Raw genomic sequence first — 19,558 nt, forward strand, 5'->3', positions numbered from 1 at the left:
AATCCTAATAATCTCCATATTTGATTTGATTCTCAAACTCCCTTGAATATATATCATCGTCGTCTTGAAACTTTACCTCTCCTGCTAGCGTCTTCTATTCCTTTCGCACTTCAAATCGAAGCATCTGCACTCAACTGGATGCCCCTATGATCCACACTTTCATCGGTCTCGCTGTGGTGCCTCCACCTCTCTTATGCGCACCAAGAAATCTTTACCACTGTAGGGTCAAAAAATTTAAGTTGATTGATTCTCATGTTTTAAGAAAACTGGGTTCGATCACTTGGTACGAAACCCTTATAATCGCTCACACTCTCTCTCGATTACAGATGATAATTCAGCTCCTCCTTGTTTAACGTAGGCTCTTGGTGGCTAAAGAATGCTTCTCTCGATGCTTGAGTCAAGCTTGCTTCCTGTTGATGATCAGAACAAGATCATTGAAGCTTCTGACGTTCGTTAGACTGCTAGAATCGATGTTCGAATCCTAGATCTATACGCAGAAGTTCTGATCTCTGATGATTCTCGAAGTCCAAATTGCCAGAAAAAGTCCTTTTTTCTATAGCGATCCATAGTTATTTATAAGGTTTAAGCACGTAACCGACGTGCTATGATCACAGGTAGAGGGGCGTATCTACCTCCTCCAAATCAGTGCATGCCGTAATGTGCTCCCGAAGATTAGCCCTCGTGGCTAACTAAGTCTTCAGAGCCATTACAGCTAAGTCTCATGCGGATGACGACCCTCGTCTTTAATTAAAATAGAGTTCGTCAAATTGGACGAGCCCTGATACACAGCAAGGTTCGTCTTACGAGGCCAACTTTACAGTAAGCAAGCTTTTTTCTGACGAATTTTGTCTTCACTGACTTCATCTGACGAACTTCATTTCACTAACGAACTTCATCTTTGATAGTTGGTCCAACTGCGTAGTAAGTCTTCACTGAGCTTCGAGTCTGACAACAAGCTTTGTCGAGCCTCGTTTTCAGACAATGAACTGTGAACCTCGTTTTTCACTGACAAGCTTCGCTTTTTTATGTTAGGCTTTGCTACGTGGTGCCCCTTGTTCATGAAGTGGGTTTTGATCGATGAGCCTCGTTGAGGTTCGTCTTCTTAATCACTTTCTTCATGGTTCGAAGTTTGGCATTTTTGAATACCTACAAAACCCCCTTCAAAGTTTTCAGACTTTCATTAGATTGTATGTAGTCTGAAACACTTTGAATACTTATAGGCATCATGAGCTTGTAGAGTTTATTTGACAAACTTAGCCTTGTCACGAACTTCATCTTCACTCCAAGGTTCAACGTGGATATTGCCCTGAGGTTCATCCTGGAGTTCATCCCTCTATACGAGCTTTGTCAGAATAACAGTCACCTGACACATTGTGGCTTCGTTAGCAATGCTGTTACGCATCTTTACCAAACCCAATAAGTGGTCGCCAAATGGTGTTTCAAGATCTCCGTGGATCTCGTCCGTAGACCTTGTTGGGAAGGGGTCTTATCCAACGATCTTAACTGAAGATTGTGGCCCTTGATTCAACATCGTCCCGCCCCTATATATAGGGTGTCATCATATAAGAAGTTTTTCTTCTCTTCGTCATTTGGACTGTCGAAACTTCTTCTCTTCCGAAGTTTCAATCTCTCTTTCTTCACAAGCTCTCCCACCGAAATCAATGGCCCCCAAAACTGCCGTAGACAGAAGCAAGGGTAAGGGCAAGAAGGTTGTATGTTCTTCATATGAACTCGCTGTTCTACCTGCCATCTTAGGTAATAGATCTAAACGCATGATTTGCGTTATGAAAGAAATCAATCCTGTCTATTTTAGACTTGGGTTTCTTGAGGGAGATGAACAGTTTCTCTTTTTTTGAGATCAGATTCATCATAAAGATGATGTCCTTTTTGATTTGGGGAAGTTCGTCATCATGATCAGTCTCATCTTTTGATGAGTCTCGTTTGCTGATTGAATCTCACATGTCCAACTACATTAGCTATTCTGACGAGGGTCTTCCTTGAGATTTAAGACTTGAAGTACAAATCTTATCACTTTGATACAAGGTTGAATGTGAACTTTATCTTGCATTTCAAATCTTCATATCTTCAATCGAGGTTCGACCTTATGAACTTCGTTAGTCTGAAGTTGTGAAGCGAGGTTCGAACTCCTCTCAATTGAGTCTCAGAATTTCAACTCAACTAGAGAAGTGACCTTCATTATATCAGACGAGGTTTAGATCAATCACAATTGAGTCTTAATATTTAAGCTCAATTAGAGGAGTGACTTTCGTCGTATCGAGCTTCGAAGATGAGGTTCAAATTAGCATTAATTGTGGCTCCAAGTTTGATCTCAATTAAGTAAATGACCTTCGTCATAATAAGCTTTAAAGATGAGGTTCAAACTAATTTCGATTGAGTCTCGACATTTGAGTTTAATCGAAATAGTGACCTTCGTCACTTTTGACTTTAGGACGAGAGTAAATCTCGTTGAATGATGTTAATCTAATTTTAACAGTCATCAAACTATTGATCAACATGGAATCGTCACTTCGTTTCGTCAGCATTAAGTATTTGGTACTTAATACGTCGCTTCGAGCTACGTTTTCGTTGACGTTAATTACGAACACAATTAATTGCGTTCCTTCATTTCCAACACCCTTTGGCGATTCGGTGCTCGGGGATTCGTGTAACGGATCCCAGACGCTTAGTTGACTTCTTTGCCTATAAATAAGCAATCGCTTTTCAAGAAGATCCATTTTCTTCTTCTTTGAGCCTTGTTTCAAAATGACTCAGAGGAGTCTCTGCCTTTTAATGTTCTCATCTTTATCTCCTGTAAAGTTTCAAGCTTTCTTGTCTTTGATGGTCGTCGCCTGTGAGGTAGGCAAAACTGATGACGCCACTACTTCAGGTAACATTTCTGGTCCTTGACCTGATGGTTGCTCTTGCTGTTTGAAAGTTTAATGAGGTTCAGTCATTTAACAGACCTCAAGTTCTCATTTTATGCAATTCTGACCCATTGATCTTTGTAGTGGCTTGCTCGTTTGGGGATTTCTCAATCTTTCAGAACCGAAGTCAGAATATACTTCAACAACTTGTTGGACTTTTGAATGTAACCCTGAAGAGATATCCCAAGTTCAAGCCTGTTTATTTTTTTGACATGTCATGCACGCCAAAGCATGCAATCCTTCATCTAGACTTTGGGCTATGTGGCATCTTGACAGATACAGTGAAGTGCTTCTTTTCACAAGAGTCAGCAACAATGTTAGAGTTGTTTCCTCACTCTGTAACTCATCCACGTTCTGCGAAGATGGGGGAAGTGTTGATCATATGATTAGAGCTTGTGGTGTTTCTATTAGCACTCAGCTTACCCAAGTAGATAGGCATGTGCTACAAGCACCAAAGTTAAAAGTTAGGCATAGGGAAGACTTTATGCCAAGGAACAGAAGATGGAACTTTAACAACAAGAACTGAAGTTCAACACTATTGGAAAAGACTTAATAAGTTGCACAATAAGGCCTTGCCGAAGGTCGTTGAAAGAGCTTGTAATCGAACCTCGCAATGTAGTTCGGAGATCGTTGAAAGAACTTATAGCCGAACCTCGTAGTGTAGTTCGCCTTTCTATATTTGTAATTTCAGCTATTATATGAATAAAATCAAATATTTTATCCACATATTGTTCCCTTCTTTTGTGCAATTGAAAATTTTTAACTTAGAATTTTTAGCAAAACCTCAGCTATCAACAGACTTGAGTTGTTCTTACCAACTACCATTTGAGTTGAACTAGCCATACTTTTCCCCTTAGTATGATAAGTTATCAAAGAGTTTCTCTTAGACTTAAGCGCTAAGATTTCTCTTCTATCCATAGCCCTTTTAGACTTTAGATCAGATGTATGATAACAAAGTTCAAGTTATGACTAAGTGTTAAGAACAAAGCTCAACACATAGCAGGTTCGTTGGAAAAACGAATGTCATTTATGAAAATGACGATGTTGGGATATTAAGTTATTTAATGAAGATAAAGGCACCTCACTTGGTAGGTCCAAGTTAGAAAACGAACGTCATTTGGGTTAACGACGATGTTAGGAAAATTATGTTGTCCAGTGACTTAGGAGTATGATGATAATGATGGAAACAAAGACACATTACTTGGTAGGCTAATGTTTGGAAAATAAACATCATTTAAGGTAATGATGATGTTAGGAAGATCATGTTATTTAGTGACTTAAAAGTATAACGACGATAATGGAAACAAAGACACATCACTTGGTAGGCCAATGTTGGAAAACGAACGTCATTTGGGGTAATGACGATGTTAGGAAGTCATGTCGTTCAGTGACTTAAAAGTATAACGACGATGATGAAAACAAAAATACATCACTTGATAGACTAATATTGAAAAACGAACATCATTTGGGGGTAATGACGACGTTATGAAGATCATGTCGTCCAGTGACTTAAAAGTATAGCGACAATGATGGAAACAAAGACACATCACTTGGTAAGCCAATGTTAAAAAATGAATGTCATTTAGGGTAATGAGGACGTTAGGAAGATCATGTCGTTCAGTGACTTAAAAGTATAACGACGATGATGGAAATAAAAGCACATCATTTGGTGGGCCAATGTTAGAAAACGAACGTCATTTGGGGTAATGAAGACGTTAGGAAGATCAAATATGGTAACACATCACATAGTAAGTTACTATTGGAAAGATATTTTTAAACAAAAATTAAACATTGACTATAATAGGTAATCATTAATATGATAGTTTTATGGTCCCACTATCCTATTGAAGAGGATTAGCGAGGAAAATTTGGAGGGGATGAAGTAAGGAAATCATTACCTCTATTTGCTTCTTCTCTTGCTATGAGATGCGTTTGACCAAGGGGGCTATGGGTAACATTTCTTCAGAAATTTATCATTGGTAGGCATCATGAGTTTGTCACCATCTTGAGTGACGAGACGATATGCTCCATTTGAGTAGACAGTTTCTACCACAAATGGTCCCTCCTATTTTGGTTTGATCTTCCCTCTCTTTTTGGAGTTTAGAATCATTGGACGTCGGACAGCGAGAACTAAGTCACCTTCCTTGAATGTGCGATATCTAACCTTTTTATCAAATACTCTAGAAATCTGAGCTTGATAAAATTCGATGTGTTGTTGAACCTGTAGTCGCTTTTCAACTAGCAACTCTAGTTCTTCGAGACGTCGGCGATAATTTTCTTTTGTTGTCATGCTAGTTGTAAGTTCTATCCGCAGAGACGAGATTTGGATTTATAATGGTAATACAACTTTACATCCATATACCAAAGAGTATGGTATCGCACCTGTCGACGTACAAACCGTTGTGCGATAAGCTTATAAGCTTTGACCCAACTTCTCGTTCCAGTCTCTTTTGTTCGTCGAGACCACTTTAGTGAGAATTATGATGATGGTCTTGTTGAAAGCTTCAGTTTGCCCATTAACAGCAGGGTTATAAGCTGTTGAGGTCAAGTTCCTGATCCTGGATTTATCGTCGAATCGGATGAAGGCTTGGCTAACGAACTGGGGCCCATTGTCATGGATGATACGTCTCGGGACATCATATCTATATATGATGTGTGTTTTAAGAAATTAATAACATCACTCGTCTTCACTTCTCTCAGTGGGATTGCTTTAGCATATTTAGAGAAATAATCAGTTATCGCTAAAATAAAGCGATGTCCCTTGGAAGAGGATGGGGTTATTGGGCTAACAATGTCCATACCCTATGTCTCAAATGGCCATGAAGTGGCTGACGGGTGAAGATGCTCGGGCGGCTGATGCATGTAATTAGCATGTATTTGGCAGGCGTGGCATCGTTTGGCATAAGCAACGGCGTCTTGTACCATGTTAGGCTAATAATTACCCATCTGCGTAGTCGGTCCTACAATTTAGGGCTGGGCTGATGAGCTCCATAGATGCCATCATGAGCTTCCTTAAGAGCTTCTTTTGCTTCTCTACTTGACAAACAGCGAAGCAATAGTCCGTCATACGACATTCGGTACAAAGTCTGGGATTGGACATCATAGTAGAATCTAGGTGCTCGTCTATGAATAGATTCTCTTTCCTTGATGTTTTTGGGCAATAAGCCATATAAGACATAATCAATGATCGAAAATCACCAATCTTTAGGTTCGAGCATTGCAGGCTTATCTTCAACTGCGTTGATCTGCAATGCATACTTCGACTTGAATAATTATCTGCTTGTTACCGTTATTTGTCGGGTAGCTCTTTTAGGTAGAGCCAATGTGATCGCAAGTGACGCCAATGCGTTGGCATAGGTATTCTTGAGACGGGGTACATAGTCAACATAGAAGCTTTCAAAGGAATCGGCCAATGCAATGGCTGTGGTATGATAGGGAATGAGATTCTCATTCCTAACTTCATATTCACCCTTCATTTGATTAACAATGAGCTGCGAATCGCCATATGCTTCTAGGTGCTTCACTCCTAGCTGTTTGGCTATATTAAGGCCGACCAACAAAGCGTTGTATTCGGCTACATTACTAGAACACGGCTCTGTTAAAGAAACAGCTCGTGGTAACATATGATTTTGTGGGGAAATAAAGACTACCCCCACTCCGGCAATAACTTGACCAGTAGGGCTTACTCTCGCTGTGCCATCAAAGTATAATTGTCATACATACTCTTTAGAAACAACATTAGCTTCATACGTCTCATCCGGCATATCTTGGTACAATTCGACCTTCCCTTTCAATGGATAGTTGGCCATAAGATTAAAAATAGCCTGACCTTTCACTGCCTTTTGAGGTTTAAAGTAAATATCATATTGGGAGAGCAATAATGCCCATCTAGCAAGTCGTCAGTTCAATGTACCGGGTTGTGTCATGAATACCCGAATAGGATTGATCTAGGAAATGACATGTATAGTTTGTCCAATCAAATAATGTCGCATCTTTTGAACTGTGAAAACCAGTGCCAAACATTCTTTCTCAATAAGAGTATAACGAGGTTCAACACCCGATAAAGTCCTACTGAGATAGTAGATGGTTGTTCATGGCCATTTTCGTCATCTTACGCTAAGAGTCCTGCCAAGGCATGATCTGTAGCTCGGATGTATATCAAGAAGGGTTTACCTGATATCGGCGTGATCAACACAAGCGGATTAGAGAGATATTACTTAATCTCTTCGAATGCTTTCTGACAAGCTTCATCTCATACAAAGGATACCCCTTTCTTTATTAGTTTTGAGAATGGTTGGCATTTGCTTAATAGGTTGGAAATGAACCTGCGGATGTATGCCAATCGTCCTTGTAAACCCAAAGCTCCTTGAGATTTCTAGGAGGTGACAGCTCTCGGATGGCTTTGACTTTGACTGGGTCAAGGTGAATTCCTATAGTGCTTCCCTTGTTGATCGGGATAAGTCTCGTTATCCGCCAACGCTTCCCGTAGAGCTTTCTTTGTTGATCAGGATAAACGTAGAAGCTCAAACATGATAATCCTTACTGGGATGTTGGCTAGCTAAGCCAACATATCAAATCGAAAGGATCTTTCGAGCTCTCTGGTGCATCCTTCCTGAGTGTTTTGTTCTAACGAAGTTCCTCCACTTTGGGATCACTGAGAATCGCTTGTATTTGTTCCACCACTTCTTTCCCTGGTTTAGGTGGTGCAACTGCTGTTTCAAGGTATTTCTTCAAATACTCCTTTCCTCCGCGTGTTCCTGATATCTGTGCAAGTTATGCGGTGAATGCTGCCAGCTCATCTTCAGAACTGCTAAGTGACACAGTTTCAACTCCCTCGTATGGGATGGCTAAAACAGCATTGCAAGATCTTCGTTTGACTTTAGGCTTCTTCGAGTTTACCGATGTCCACTGCTCGTCCACTAGTAAGTCAGGATGAACCCACATGACTTCACCTTCAAAGATGGTGTAGGGGACCATTCCCTTCTTTTTCTTCTAATGAGAGTCAAGGTTTATGACCCTCGTCTCTGCTTGGGGAATTAATTTCACGCCATCTTGGACTTGCACCTCGGTAAAGCCTCCGAACTGTAGCGAGACCATATTTACAGATACCTTCTTTTGCTCAGCTTGAAGGGTCATTACACCTGCATCTAACAAAGTCTGGATTTTATCCTTCAGGATGTAACAGGACTTGGTTGGATGATGTATCATCCTGTGGTACATGCAATAGTTAGGATCGTTGGTCCTTGACACTTCTTCTCTCCATTTCACCTTCGGCAATTTGATCTTCTTTATTTTGATCAAAGATGTGAGGATGGAAACCATATATTCATCTTTGAAATCGTACTTTTTCTAAAAACGATTATCGGAAGTATTTCCTTTCTATTTTGTAGAAGATTTAGGGGATGGGGCTGTCTCAACAGCTAGAGTATCATTTCCTTTTATTTATTTTTGGGAGTTATAGTTGTCTTTACCCCCCCCCTCCCTTCTTAGGTTGGGATTCCTGAGGTTCTTTAGCATCCATCCTCTTGAGCATGTTCTCTACCTGCTCTCCTGCCAAACCAAATCTTTTCATGAACGGGCTTTAACAATGCCCATCTTAGATAAGATATTGATAGAAAGATTGCTGCAGCACATCTCCATAAGAGTAGCTTCGGAAACCTGATCACGCGAATGTAACGATCGATTTCTGAATCTCTTAACAAAGTCGCTAACAGACCCTATCTTTTTCTCCTTCTCGGCCAATAGCGTGGCCATGGACACCTCAGTGTCATCATCGAAGAATCGAGCTAGGAAAAGCTTCTCCAAATCCCTCCAACTTTTGATTGACACGGGCTTGAGTCTGCGAAACCATTCAAAAGCTACCCCTTTCAGGATACTAATAAACAGTCTAGTCATAATGGAGTCATTACCCACTATGTGTCTAGTCTGTGCCTGGAAATAATAGATGTATTGGGTAGGGGAACATTTGCCATCAAATTGTACTAGATTGAGTGGTTTAAACTTCGGGGGATATGGGACGGTGTCCCACTCGGCTGGATAAGGCCTAGCTACCCCCAGGTCTTTGAAGTTTCCTTGGAGCTTCAATGCGTCAAGTTGCTTCTAAAAATCCTTCAATTTTTGGTCTCGTACTTTCGTATGAGGATTGGACTCAGCTTCAGAGGATTCGGAATGAACCCTTATGACATTTTCCTCTTCGTTGTCTTCATCATTGCCATCTTGATGTCAACGGCTGTTCTCTTCATCAGCGTGTGAAGGTTACCTAAGCCTTGATCTTGAGGCTTGGGGATAAACTTTCTTCTTTTTCTTTTCTTTCTCCCCGAGTATTTTCTCTACCATTGCTTCCAAGTGTCTGATAGACTCCTGTTGTTGATGGATGGTTGATTATTACTCTTCCATCTGCCTCGCCATGTCTTCTTCACTTCTAGCCATGTGGGCACTTGCTTGTTCACTTTGATCAGTGTTAGAAGGCTGTGAGGTTGCAATAACTGAGTTCTCAGGCTCTTCCTCAGCCTCATCTATGATGCCCGCTAATCATCGGTAATCAAACGGGATCACCACACTAGTACGAGTATGAGTGTGTTGATACACCCTCTGTCTTTCGATAAGCATTTCACCTAACCCTCGAGAGTATTCAGGATCAGAAGATTCAGAAGAATCAGCTGAGGATTTGCTCTTACCCTTACTGACCATGTTAATCGTCACTTCAATGTGGTGATCCTTGGGTGTTTGTTTCTTAGGATGAAAGCACCTTCTTCTTAAAGACGAGATCATCGATGGCTCAGTCAACCATTCGAAGACTGAAAATTATGTGCTTACTCTCTACATGGGCATTGAGAAAGTACTGCAGAAATAAGCTTCTCACAGCAGCAATGAGAGTGTATCTGATTTATACTGCGATTGCGTGTGAGATAATCCCAAAGGTCACTAGCAGGATAACCCCCAGCTGACTCTGTCATCTTAGCCTTACCCGAGCGAGACCCTCTGAATGATAGAGGTTGACGAACTTGGGTAGGTTGAAAAACTCTTCCATTAATGTGACAAGGTTCGTTGATAGGACGGGCTTGACGAGTTTGCCTTTTCGATTACTTCTTAATTTGAGGTTTTTTTTCTTAACGAACCTCAGTATGAACCACTTGTTGAGTTTGTTGAACCTCTTTTTGAGGATAAGGTTTGTGTTCTGAGCCTACTCGGGTATGAGGATGAGGTCCGTCATTTTGGCGTTCCTCAATCACTTGACCCTCGTTAGACTTGTTGACCTTGGGCTGGTCAGCTCTCAGTCGATAGTGAGAACCTTCTAGCGAGACCAAAGCTCGAGCCCTACGACGAGCTTGGTTCTGGCGTTGACGTTGTCGAGCGCGTCTTGACAGTGGACCAACAGGAACTTTTGTCTCAGCCGAAGCTGGGCGAGGTTCGTTATCAAAAGCCATAGTTTGGCTAGTAGAAGCCGAAGTTCAACTAGGTTGCTTGACAACCCATTTCTTAGCCTGACGGCTAGTTGCTGGAGCCTCCTCTTTGAGGGGCATAGACTTTTCCTCGAGGTTAACTCGAGTTGAATCATCAGAAGCCACTTAGGCTGAGATCTCATACGAGACTCGACAGCACTTACGTACCTTCGTGGGACTGGATGATCCAGAGGAAATAAATTCCTTGTACTTGGTCTGGTTAAACTCGATGACCAGGGTCTCAAATTTAGTTCCCATTGCAATCTTATCTGACTGCGCCACCATCAATTCGTCAGAAAGAATGGCTTCTCCCGCTGTGGTTATCATCTTCTGTAGGGTCAAAAAATTTAAGTTGATTGATTCTCTTATTTTAAGAAAACTGGGTTCGATCACTTGGTACGAAACCCTTACAATCGTTCACACTCTCTCTCGATTACAGATTAAGAGAAGATTAATTCAACTCCTCCTTGTTTAACGTAGACTCTTGGTGGAAAAAGGATGCTTTCCTCGATGCTTGAGTCGAACTTGCTTCTCGTTGATGATCAGAACAAGATCACTGAAGCTTCTGATGTTTGTTAGACTACGAGAATCAAGGTTCGAATCCCAGATCTATACGCAGAAGCTCTGATCTCTGATGATTCTCGAAGTCCAAATTTCCAAAAAAAAGTCCTTTTCTCTGTTCCTTTTCTCTGTAGCGATCTATGGCTATTTATAAGGTTTAAGCATGTAACTGACGTGCTACGATCATGGGTAGAGGGGCGTAACTGCCTCCTCCAAATCAGCGCACGCTGTAATGTGCTCCTGAAGGTTAGCCCTCATGGCTGACTAAGTCTTCGGAGCTATTACAACTAAGTCTCATGCGGATGACGAGCCTCGTCTTTGATTGAAATAGAGTTCGTCAAATTGGACGAGCCTCGATACGCAGCAAGGTTTGTCTTACGAGGCCAACTTTGCAGTAAGCAAGCTTTTTTTCTGACGAATTTTGTCTTCACTGACTTCATCTGACGAACTTTGTTTTCACTAACAAACTTCATCTTTGATAGCTGGGTCCAACTGCGTAGTAAATCTTATGACTTTACTTTTATGGAACCTTGTCTTCACTGATGAGCTTCGAGTCTGATGACGAGCTTTGTCGAGCCTCGTTTTCAAACAATGAACTGTGAACCTCGTTTTTCACTAACAAGCTTTGGTTTTTGATGTTAGGCTTTGCTACGTGGCACCCCTTGTTCATGAAGTGAGTTTTGATCGACGAGCCTCGTCGAGGTTCGTCTTCTTGATCACTTTCTTCATGGTTCAAAGTTTGGCATTTTTGAATGCCTACAACCACCTCTGACATTAGAAGGAAATCAACCATGCTTCTCCTCCTAACTTGAGCCTGACAATAGCCTCCCCCTACTTATTATCCTTGTGCTCCACCTGCATCGCCCATCTCAAACTATATCGGTACACCTCTTGTACTCCACGCTTCGAGCTAGATGCCTCCATCTCCTCCATCACTTGGCTTGGACCGAATATGAGCGCTCATCATCTTTAAGTTCAATGTTGCCATCTCCATCAACATGTGTGTCACTCTATCGTACCTGGTTGCAAGCTCCACCTAATCTAGCATTGTCCTCCTCGAGTCTACACACCAACCAACTCATGCTCTTGCGATGACTCTGAATAATTATATGACGATAACTCTACTGTTAGAATCACATCTGATTCTCTACATCAGTGTCATCTATCGCAAATTTGTTTGCCCTGTCTGCCATCAGATTTGTCTTACCGTTGAATAGCGGAATATCAAACTTCGGACCCGAAGAAGTCAACATCCTCTAACCATAATTAAAATTCAAATTAGTTACTATAGAGATAGAATTTGATAAAACCGTTGTCAAAAACGAACTCAGCACATCGAAAAACCCTAGGAACGATTCCTGGATCACTAAAATCCCCCTCCAAATCCTCGATCAAAAGACAAATCAATTTGCACCGTCGGATTTGATTTAATAGTTTGTAAGTAAATCCTCACCCATGTGAACAGTGTTCCCGTAGCCAGTACAGTATTTCCTACTACACTATAATTTTTCCTCTTCATCTTGATTCTTGTAACGCCGTCGATTTTTACTTTTGTACGACGTCTATCTTACGAACTCACTCCCGGATCCATCACCATCGCTCTAATATCACTTGTTGGGGAATTTTAGTCTCCTCGCCTACTATGATCTCTGCAACTTGGAAGCTAACCCACAATCAATAAGATAGAAAATAATCACAATCAAGAAGAAAGAACACCGAGATTTACGTGGTTCGGTCAACCAACTACAACCTACATCCACGGGCAACAATACTAGAAATCCATTATGTATCAGGGAGAACTACAAGAGGAACCACTCAACTCTCATCTCTCAATCTCTCAACCTCACGTACATAATCAACTCTCATATTATCTCCAAAGCCATCTTCTTACAATCTTTTAAACAGAAAAAGAATGCGAAACCCTCTCCCAATGATGTAATCTTTTTCACGGACAAAGACTACGAAACCCTCGCCTCTCGCATAATTTTTGAATCAGGCTACACCAACTGCTAACCCTAGATTACAAGAATATTGGCTTTCTCTCCTCTGCTTGGTTTTTTCCTCCAACAATAGAAGAATATATATAAGAAAACCAAAACTCTATCTCTAGCCTATCTTCCTAATTATAATAGGATTCATGAAACTCAATCTCCTAACCATGATAGATCTCTAACCCTATCTAATTCTCATGAAGTTATACAAAGAATCAAAGACACAATCCTAGCATACACTCTTGGTTGATGATTCTTTGATTCATGATCATATATATTTATAACAATGAAATAAAAGATGAAAAATTCACCACTATATCCTACTATATTTAATATATTTCATTCTAATATCAACAGACAGGGCCTTATGAAATTACAACAAGATGGACAATAGAAATGACACCGGTTCTTCTACCGTGGAAACCACAGTTCGTCGTCACAGGTGTATCTATCATGGAGATCAACCCTAACAGTCAAAAGTTCTGCACTCTCGTGGTAATTTAAAGCTTCAACTCATTCACTCGTACTTTTATGTGTACAAACTAAAGTACTCTTTGTTTCTGGTAACAAAAGTTGGCATTTGTTCTTCTTTATATCGTAGGATCACTGGGATTCTGTAGAAGACAATGATTATTTTTCTTTGGAAGGTTTCATAGATGTCATGAAGCAGGTAACTAATTAATTAATTAGAATCACCAAAGTTCCCAGGTTTTTGAATGTATATACCTAACTTGCATATATTTCCACTTCAGCTGCGAATCTACAAGACTCCTGACTTGCAATTGCCAAAGTATCATGTCCTGAAAAGATGTGCAGCATATGAGGTGTATTATGTGATGTTCTTCAACTGCTATAATTTATTTAAGTAGAGCACTAATTAATTATCATGTGTCAGTCTCGCAAGAAGTGTTCAAAAATTAATTAATTAATCTGAATATCTTTATACTGTCACAGGTGAGGAAATATGATCCATTTATGATGGCTGAGACAAAAGGGGATAAGCTCTTTGGGTCATCCGGTGATCTTGATGAGGTTGTTGGGTGAGAGACTTTCTCTGTTCATATTGGTATAATAAAATTTTGTATCTTGATAACTACTTTTTCCTCTATGTATCAATTAATGTTCTCTGTTCATATTGGTATGATACATTAATTTTGTATCTTAATAACTATTTTTCTCTCACCTTCAATTAAGCTATGTATCAATTAATGTGTGGTTGAAGGTACATATTTGAAAAGAATTCTTCCTTGGAGAAGATCACAATGAGCATTCCTATCTCTGTTCAGATAGTTCTACCAATTAACAAAGAGCTGGACAAGTAAGACGTTCTGCATCAATTAATGGTGGTATTAACGTGGCATGCCCCTGTATTCTGAATATATGAAACATAAATACTATGTTAATCATAAAGGTGATCAGAAGAAACAAATAATTGCCAGAAAGATGCCCCGTAGTATTGTTGTTCTAAATTTACTATCTCTCTAGTTTTGTTGCAGATAGACGACTCACTATCACGTGGTGTACTGGTAAAAAAATTGCTATTACTCTTAGGCTGAAAGAGTAAAAAAATTTCACTCGGTCTATCTGCAACAATAAAATAAAACAATGATATTACATGGTGTCTATCTGCAATTAACCTCACTTTTATCAGAACAAGAAACCGAGGTAGTTAATTTCTTTTCTAATAAATCAAAGTTCATCTGATCCAGGTTATTAGCAGATCCTACTACTGGCACGGTTAAATTAATAAAAGTGGAAGGGGGAATCGTTGCAACAATGAAATTTAGTAGGAAAATCACTGAGGAGCTTGTCCGTAATAAGGAGAAGGAACTACGTTTTGCATTACTTAAAGCTGGTCTGAAGCCTCAATCTCCAAGCGGTTGCATGTTAGCTTGTTATAATGATCCTATTCGGTCATGGAGCTTTCTAACGGTGAGGTTTCTCCTTCATCATCAAGATACTTATATGATTGTGATTTGATATTGCATGCATGCATGTTTCTCTCTTCCTCGATCTCTCTAATTTGTATTATTGGCTTGTCTTCAATATTATATTTGTTCGCATTTTATTTTTCTAGCGGCAATGTTCATGCTCATATTAGCCCTTGAAGAAATGGAACGGTAGTGGAAGAATAATCTAGAGTTAGTCCTTGTCATTGTTAGTTTTTATTATCGATAAGATATTAAATTCTTTTTGGCATACTAGTGATTTTAATCTTAATTTAAGGGCCCACAGTTTGGTTGACAGAAGTATTAGAAATAGGAAATAGACTAAAAAAGTAGCTCCTTAGAACCATGAAGTAGGAAGTTGGAAAAAGTAATATCTTTTTTTATTTGTTTTGCATGCTCTATGAAGTATTGGAAATAATACTTTCTCTCTTTATTTACTTTTTTTCTTTGTTTGTTTGTTTGTTTGGAGATCAATGAAAAATTGTTGGAAGTAACTAGTTAGAGAGATGCTCTATTGTTGGCCTTGATTTAGCCAATAATAGAGACTTTGGAGGATTTGTAGATCAGAGGTAGGCAGGAGAAGAGAGTTTAGAGAAAATTGGGGAGAAGTTGTTCTTCTCTATTTTCTTCATATGTATAATATTACATAGCAAAGTCATTTAATCGTGTATATCATTTTTTGATCTAATCTTAGCCATTCATTTGGCTCTTCAACCAACTACAACATATGCTAGTCATATGACCCATTACAACAACTACATAACATTGACTCATTTGACTCATTGCAACTACATAGCAGACACTTAAATAACTTAGCAAATGATAAGCTAATAAAGCATAATAGCTTTTGACTCTTCCCTTTAATGCTTTGTCCTTGCACACCCATAAGCTCTCTTAAAATACTCAAATTTATCTTAGGGTAGTGCCTTATTGAAGTTGTCCGCCACTTGGTCTTGAGACTACAAATACTTCACTTGATCAACTTATCCACCTTCTACAACTTCTTGAACAAAATCAAACTTAATTTTAATGTGCTTGATATGGTAAATTGATATGGCGAATTTATTGTAGCAAAAATCATAGTGGCCTCCTCTTATTTGTCACCAATGTTTCAAGTATCCTTCTCAACCATATTACTTGTTTGCTTGCCATAGTGACCGAAACATATTCGACCTTGATAGAAGATAATGCCACTATCTTTTCTTTGATTCCGTGAAAATATGTCAGATCCAAGGATGCATGCATAGTCTGCTGTATTTTTCTGCTCAATCACTATCACAAAACCTAAATAACTTTGGCTTGATCAGAGGTAGGCAGGAGAAGAGAGTTTAGAGAAAATTGGGGAGAAGTTGTTCTTCTCTATTTTCTTCATATGTATAATATTACATAGCAAAGTCATTTAATCGTGTATATCATTTTTTGATCTAATCTTAGCCATTCATTTGGCTCTTCAACCAACTACAACATATGCTAGTCATATGACCCATTACAACAACTACATAACATTGACTCATTTGACTCATTGCAACTACATAGCAGACACTTAAATAACTTAGCAAATGATAAGCTAATAAAGCATAATAGCTTTTGACTCTTCCCTTTAATGCTTTGTCCTTGCACACCCATAAGCTCTCTTAAAATACTCAAATTTATCTTAGGGTAGTGCCTTATTGAAGTTGTCCGCCACTTGGTCTTGAGACTACAAATACTTCACTTGATCAACTTATCCACCTTCTACAACTTCTTGAACAAAATCAAACTTAATTTTAATGTGCTTGATATGGTAAATTGATATGGCGAATTTATTGTAGCAAAAATCATAGTGGCCTCCTCTTATTTGTCACCAATGTTTCAAGTATCCTTCTCAACCATATTACTTGTTTGCTTGCCATAGTGACCGAAACATATTCGACCTTGATAGAAGATAATGCCACTATCTTTTCTTTGATTCCGTGAAAATATGTCAGATCCAAGGATGCATGCATAGTCTGCTGTATTTTTCTGCTCAATCACTATCACAAAACCTAAATAAAATGTCAGAATACCCACGCGAGCTTGGAATACGAATGTCAGATTGACGTTGTTGTTGTACTGTTGTTGTAGAAACTGTACCCGTAGGAACCCTAAAACCAAAAGGTTTTGAACCGTAAGGTTATGAGATCGAGGAGATATTTTGCCTTGACCGAAAGGTCTTATAGATCAAGGAGATCTGTGATGCCCCTGGGTTCACACGAGGCTGCAGTCCTCGGTGAAACCAAGAATGTCAAACCTGCCATGCACCACACCGTGCAATAACATGTTTCACCATCACAATTAACATATCTCTAGTAGAGTCAACAACAGGTGTAGGTACAAAAGCAAGTAATAGATAATGCAAGAGGTACTGATGAAATGAAAGAGATCAAAATGATGTTTCATCATCCAACATATAGAAATACAAAGTCAATATCTGAAATGAATAAACTGGAGTTCTTATCAAATCTCAAATACAATAAGTCTGAGTAAAGGAAATAAGGCACACAGCCTTTACAACATCTAGAATAAAGTCCTCAAACATCTAAACAAAGTCTACAGTGGAGCTCCAAAATAAAACATATCTAAAAATAGTCAGCTGAACACTAAAGCGTGTCGCTTTTAACCTGCGACTCTCCGGACTCCTGGCTCGTTACCTGAAAGGGGGAGGGACAACGAGCGTCAAAGCGCTAGCGAGCAACATCACAACCAACCCCAAGGGAAAGGACTCGTTGTATACAGAAAATACAATTAATACATAATAATATAAAATCATTTGTCCTAACAACAATGGGTTTTGGTATTTAGGAAATTACAACACGAGCGTAGGTACGTCGAGCGAAATAATCCAAACAAGGAAACCCTCATGTATATACCTTGTATCTCAAATTGTAAATCCCTAAATACTAAACCTGAGGTCTAATACAAGAAACAATAAATAAAACAAATACAAACCCGTCTCTACCGATAAATGAAATCATGACAAGGCCACCACAAGTGTCATGCAAACTCACATGAGTATCATGTCCGAAAACGATTAAGTGTCCAAAACATAGACTATATAAATTAAACGTCCAACCCATAGACTGCATGAAGTAAACGTCCAACTCATGGACTGAATATAACCGTTGTCCAACGCATGGACCGGATGTGACCGTTGTCCAACGCATGGACCGGATGTGACCGTTGTCCAACGCATGGACCGGATGGTAATGCATATCCAGCACGAGGATTAAATAGCAATGCATGTCCAACACGAGGACTAAGTATAGTGAATATCCAACACGAGGACTAAATATGAACTTTACAAAGTGTAAGTGTCGAAAATATATATATATATATATACACAAAAGATACACAAGGTCTCATGTCACACGTGCCTCGATGTGCGGATCAGTACTTGTGTCAACAGTCGACTCACAGGTATAGATAACTCACTAACATAATAAACTGGTGTCAGAAAATTGAGGCGAACACTTACACATACGAAAAATACACAACAAATCAACAGTAGCCAAATCTGTGCGGCGGTCGACCGCAGAGACCATTCCGGTCGACCGCTCATAGAGCCGAGATTCACTGGGCTCAAAACTGAGCGGCGGTCGACCGTTGAGGTCATGCCGGTCGACCGCTCAAAGAGCAGAAGCTTTTCTGCTGGAAACATCTCAGAGTGGTCGACCGACGCGTCCACCGCGGTCGACCGCGAAGCAGACAGAAGCCCAGTTAGGGTTTCTGTCGGCTTCGAAACTCATTCAAAATTTGGTAATTTCTATACTAACCTAACTTTAACATTTCAATAATGCTCACAGCGGTCGACCGCCGCGTCCGCTGCGGTCGACCGCGAAGCAGACAGAATCCCAGTCTGGGTTTCTGTCAGCTTCGAAACTCATTCAAAATTTGGTAATTTCTATACTTTAACATTTCAATAATGATATATGGCAATAAACACAAGCTTATACAGTTAAAACCTCATCCCGAAAATCCCAAATTTTTATCAACACGATTTTGAAATGTTCTTAAACAATAAAAATAGATTTATCTCTCATAAAAACGTTTCAGATCGAGATCTCATCAATTAAAAATCATTAGTGAACTTTTTAAAACTAAAATATATGATTCTCACATCTTATGCCATAAAGATCTACGTTATCTACATAAAATACGATTTAGGCTCAATAAAACCGGATTAAAACCCAAATTTAAGCATAAAAACGAAAAGGGGTGAAGTTGGGCGAGATGTTACTCGCCTCTGATGAGAAGAGAACCCTAGATTTGTAGGAGGATGATCCCTATCGCTGAACACCGATGAATCTCACGAAATTCCACCGAAAATCCTTCGAAACGCCCCAAAAACGTCAAAATCCGAGCTAGGGTTTAGAGGGGAGAGAGAGAGGGTGGCTGAGGCTATTAGGGTTCAATAGAGGGTTCTGAGAGCTTCAAAACGAGTATATATAAGTGGGGTAACAACCGGGTTTGGTATAAACAAAACCCGCCGGAAACAGAACTGGCAGAACCAGGTTCGCTGCGCGGTCGACCGCAGCGACCACGGCGGTCGACTACGCAGGTTCCTGGGTCATTCTCAGACTGGGGTTCGGTGAAAAGGCTATAACTTTCTCGTCTGATCTCGGAATGAGGTGATCTAAGATTCGTTGGAAAGATCTTGAAGAGACCTACAACTT

The 19,558-nt window shown here is 39.8% G+C and overlaps 1 protein-coding gene across 1 annotated transcript in view; it reads left to right on the plus strand.

Moving 5' to 3' along the window:
• LOC109838606 overlaps nt 1-19,558 on the plus strand; it is a 74,367-nt gene that overhangs the window by 39,132 nt on the left and 15,677 nt on the right. The window contains exons 3-8 of the mRNA XM_020407038.1: nt 13,276-13,413; nt 13,520-13,588; nt 13,671-13,742; nt 13,873-13,958; nt 14,141-14,236; nt 14,628-14,850. Coding sequence (XP_020262627.1) covers nt 13,276-13,413; nt 13,520-13,588; nt 13,671-13,742; nt 13,873-13,958; nt 14,141-14,236; nt 14,628-14,850 — 684 coding nt within the window. The remainder of the gene's footprint in view (nt 1-13,275; nt 13,414-13,519; nt 13,589-13,670; nt 13,743-13,872; nt 13,959-14,140; nt 14,237-14,627; nt 14,851-19,558) is intronic.

This window comes from Asparagus officinalis, chromosome 4, assembly GCF_001876935.1.
Source record: "Asparagus officinalis chromosome 4, Aspof.V1, whole genome shotgun sequence".
Lineage (NCBI taxonomy): Eukaryota > Viridiplantae > Streptophyta > Magnoliopsida > Asparagales > Asparagaceae > Asparagus > Asparagus officinalis.